Source organism: Mus caroli, chromosome 15 (assembly GCF_900094665.2).
Source record: "Mus caroli chromosome 15, CAROLI_EIJ_v1.1, whole genome shotgun sequence".
Taxonomy (NCBI): Eukaryota; Metazoa; Chordata; class Mammalia; order Rodentia; family Muridae; genus Mus; species Mus caroli.
In genome coordinates, this window is record NC_034584.1 from 66771059 (window position 1) to 66775340 (window position 4282).

A 4282-nucleotide genomic window follows, 5' to 3' on the forward strand; every position below is an offset into this window, starting at 1 on the left:
TTTCTCAAATTTATGGCTTTTCTTTAATGGTTGACCGTGTGTGTGTGTCTATACTTAAATATACAAGTATAACACGTTCAGACGTTCAGTTTGTTTTTTTGAGACAGAGTTTCTCTGTATAGCCTTGGCTGTCCTGGAACTCACTCTGTAGACCAGGCTGGTCTCGAACTCAGAAATCTGCCTGTCTCTGCCTCCCAAGTGCTGGGATTAAAGGCATGTGTCACCGCTGCCTGGCATGTTCAGTTTTTAAGTTAACTTGCATGAATATTTTCAGGGCTGACCATTTGTTGTTAGATAACCAATCTATGTGTTCTTCCCTCAGGAAGACTATTTCTCCTGCTCTCAGCATTCCTTGGTTCCTGAAATTCTCTGTTTAGAGTTGAGGCCTTGTGGTCTTTCCTCTATCCATGTTGGCAAGTCCACTGATGCCATCCTTGCTCAGGTAGCCATGTTAGTGACTTCATGTGTGTAGCTTCTCTGACATCCCTAGGAGACACAACCCCACGAGAAATCCCTGCTCTGGCTCTCAGTCTTTCTGCACCCTCTTCCGTAGTGATCTGAGTCTGAGCCTTTCATGCAGGGCTTGGATTATGTTTATCTGTTGGGACTATCCTCCCTGCTCCTGCTCTGCACATTGATCAGGTGTGTGTTTGTGTGATGGTCTCTGTCTATTGTCGCATAGAGAAATTTCCTTGATGAAGGGTAAGGATTAATCTATTTATCTGGGAAAATGCTTAGAATAGAGACTATGTTCATTTAATAAAATGGCAGTTTTAGGTTCTCCTCTAAGAATCATGACTTTGGGCTGGAGAGATGGCTCACCGACTGCTCTTGCGAAGGTCCTGAGTTCAAATCCCAGCAACCACATGATGGCTCACAACCATCTGTAATGGAATCTGATGCCCTCTTCTGGTGTGTCTGAAGACAGCTACGGTGTACTCACATACATAAAATAAATAATTCTTAAAAGAAAAAAAAAGAATCATGACTTCACTAGACAAGCTGGTCACACACCCCCCCCCCCCTTTTCTTTCTAGACAAGGTCCAATTATATAGCATTGGTTGGCCTAGAACTTCCTATGTAGACCAGGATGGTCTTGAACTCAGTGGTCTGCTTGCTTCTGCTTTCCAAGTGCTAGGGGCTCTGTCTACATTTTTGAATCGAGACAGAATAAAAGCAAGACATAGTGACTCATGCCTATTACTTATACACTGGAGAGGCCTAGCATGAGGACTGTCATGAGGTCTAGGCTAGCCTGGAGTACAAAGTGAAACCTTGTCTCAAAAGACCAAACTGGAGCTGGTGAGTTAGTACAGCAGGTAAAAGCACTTGGTACACAGCCTTACCCAAGTTCAATCCTTGGAAACCTTAGTAGATGGAGAGAACTGAGTCCTAAAAGTTGATTCTGTATGAGCATCTCCCCCCCCCCCGAACCAAAGGGTAATAATAAATTTCTAAAAAACAAACCAAGCCAGCCAGGCATAGTGTTGTGGATCTTGAATCCAACATTTGGGAGGCAGAAGCAGGTGGTTCTCTATGAGTTTAAGGCCAGCCTGGTTTACATAGTCAGTTCCAGGACAGCTAGAGCTATATAGTGAGACAATATCTCAGGGGAAAAAAACAAAAATAAAATCAAACAAACAAACAAACAAACACCCTCTCCCAACAAAAATACACAAAAAAGAAATCTCCTTAAAAAATAAAATAAAATAAAATCAAGCAAGGAACATCTAAGACCCTGACAGAATGGAAAGTCAGGTTCCACAGAGCGATTATCTCTGGTGGAGTCCTCCACTTTATACAAGAAACAGGAAGAGACTGCTGATTTGTGAGCACTCCTGTAAGTGACAATTTCTTACAGGTCCCCTGAACAATTTTAAATGATTTGAAAGAATTTCCTCCCCCATTAAAAAAAAAAAAAAAAAAAAAAAAAAGGCAAAGCAACCTTTGCTGGCGCCACCTTTTTAATAGGTCAGAGTAACTGTACAATTTATTATATTCTTCCTGAGAATAATTTATATCCCCCAACAAACTAAAGGGAAGGTATGCTCTCAAAATCACCTAACAGAATGCATGGTAAACCAACTGGACATCTAAGGAAAACCACATCCCTGTTTGTCCTGCGGGGTCCTCCCTGGGAAGACAGACGCAATGAAGGTCAGTTAGCTCCAGTGGCTGTAAGAGTCAACATGGCTTTAATTATTCTTATAAATTATATAAAAATGGAGAACAGGGCTGGTCCTGGAATTTCTTGATGCAGTTGGGAGTGCTCTGGTACAAAACTGGCACAGAATTCTGATGAGGAAAGACAAGTTTTTGTCAGTTCTACAGAGAGTTCGCAACCCAATGCTTCAGTATCCACAGGAAAGAAGGTGGAGACAGGGAGGGCAGAAGTTTTCTTTTGAAACCACTCATTCTTCAAAATATAGCTTTTATGCACTTTCTCTATAAATGAGATTAGCATATTGCAACACAGTCTGGATAGGAATTCTGGCAGGAAGGATAACCAGTCTCCAAGGTCTCAGGGAGCCCTCCCTCCTCAGACATTTCTCTTCCAACTTGAAGTCATGGTCAGTATGAATTACCACTTCTAGGAACACACATCCCAATTTGAACACCAAGTATATTTTAAAAGCTTCTTAATGTATAATCTTCATTCTCAGAAAAATGCCACATTTTGGATCCAGAGTTTTCTGAACACTATTTAGAAAAATAACAAAATCAAAACCATGTATAAGTGGTGAAACTTATACAAGAGAGACTTTCAGCTAGCTGTCATTCAGTTGGAGCCGTGAGCACGGGCGACTGAGGCTAAGGTTACTTCCTCGCTGCTGGTGGAATGCTAGAGAAGATCTCCCAAAGGGCAGAAAGCCACGTTCAATGGCCAGTGGCTCAGTGTGGCCGTGTCTGCCCTAGCATTTTCAGTCTTGCTTGATCAATAACATCAAGTAGATTCTTGGCATCCACAGCCAGGGCGTGAGCAGCTGTCAGCATCTGCTTCTTGTACTCCTGCTGCAGGCTGGTCATGACATACTGCTGTGCCAGCTTCATCTTGCTGATGAGCTCGCCTAAGTCGGAGTTCAGCAGCTTCTGTGCCATCTCGATCTGGAAAGACAAGAGAGAGGTCACAAGAACGGCTTCCAGGCACTGGTCCTGAGTCTGTTTTTGAGCCACCAAGACAAAAAAAAAAAAAAATTTCCCTGGAAGAAACTTTCCTTAGAAGTAACAGGATAAGCTGGGCATGGTGGACAATGCCTTTAATCCTAGCACTCCAAAGGCAGAGGCAGGTAGATCTCTGTGAGTTCCAGGTCAGCTTGGTCTATACAACACACAACAACTTCTAGTCCAGACAGAATTACACAGCGAGGGGATAAAAGGGCAGATTTCAACAGGATGTGCAATCTGTCTGTCTGTTTGTCCCCTTTGGAAATTCAGCAACTGTGTCTTGTGTGCACTCATGTATGTACACATGTGTCTTGTGTGCACACATGTATGCATACATGTGTCTTGTATGCACACATGTGTCTAGCATTGCTTTCCACTCCCAGCCCTCACGCCTCCACAACTAACTCTTCTGCACACTGTACTTGCTGTGTGGACTCCAACCTCAGTGTGTGGCCGAGAATTTACCTCATTTTATAGACACAAAGTGTCTATAAAAGAAGCAGAGGTGATCAAGTCCAAGCATGCACAACCCTAACATGAACAACTGTAATACCAAGTGACCTCAAGTGGGCCACACAGGCTAAGGACCATGAACATGCTTTCTTACCATGCCGACTCTCTCCAGGCCTTTCCTTTCCTTTTCTTTAATTGGTGCATGTATGTGTGTGCATGTCTCCTGTGTACAGGTGACTAAGGAGGCTAGAAGGGCCTCCTCACAGAGCTTAGTTACATTTGGTGTGACCTGGCGTGTGGGTGCTAGGAACTGAATGAGGGTCCTCTGTAAGAGCAGCCAGTGTGCTAAACCACTGAACCATCTCTCCAGCCAGCCCTCTTTCTATGTTTTCTGTATTTTGTCTTAGTATTCTAATGACTGACTGACTTCCAACAGCTATTTCTCTCTATTGCCAGTATCAGGGTCACCGTCAAACCACTCTGCTGGAGTGGGGTGGGCTGTGGAGTACACGTTGCCTTGCAAGGCTCACAGCAATTCCTGTTGATATTTTTTTTTTTTTTGGAGACAAGATTTTTTGACTATTTAATATCAACTAGTCAGCCTTAAAAATATACACACAAGTAACATTATACATACAAATACACACACACAAATGCGCACAC

General features: G+C 43.1%; 1 protein-coding gene across 15 annotated transcripts in view; it reads right to left on the minus strand.

The window, feature by feature from the left end:
* Positions 1 to 1947: 1947 nt before the first annotated feature.
* Positions 1948 to 4282, minus strand: part of Ptk2 (protein tyrosine kinase 2) — a 201117-nt gene continuing 198782 nt past the window's right edge. For all 15 annotated transcript variants that reach the window (XM_029470118.1, XM_029470117.1, XM_021183064.2 and 12 more), the window contains one exon: positions 1948 to 3106. In XM_029470118.1, the coding sequence (XP_029325978.1) occupies positions 2894 to 3106 (213 nt within the window). In that variant the 3' untranslated portion in view covers positions 1948 to 2893. The remainder of the gene's footprint in view (positions 3107 to 4282) is intronic.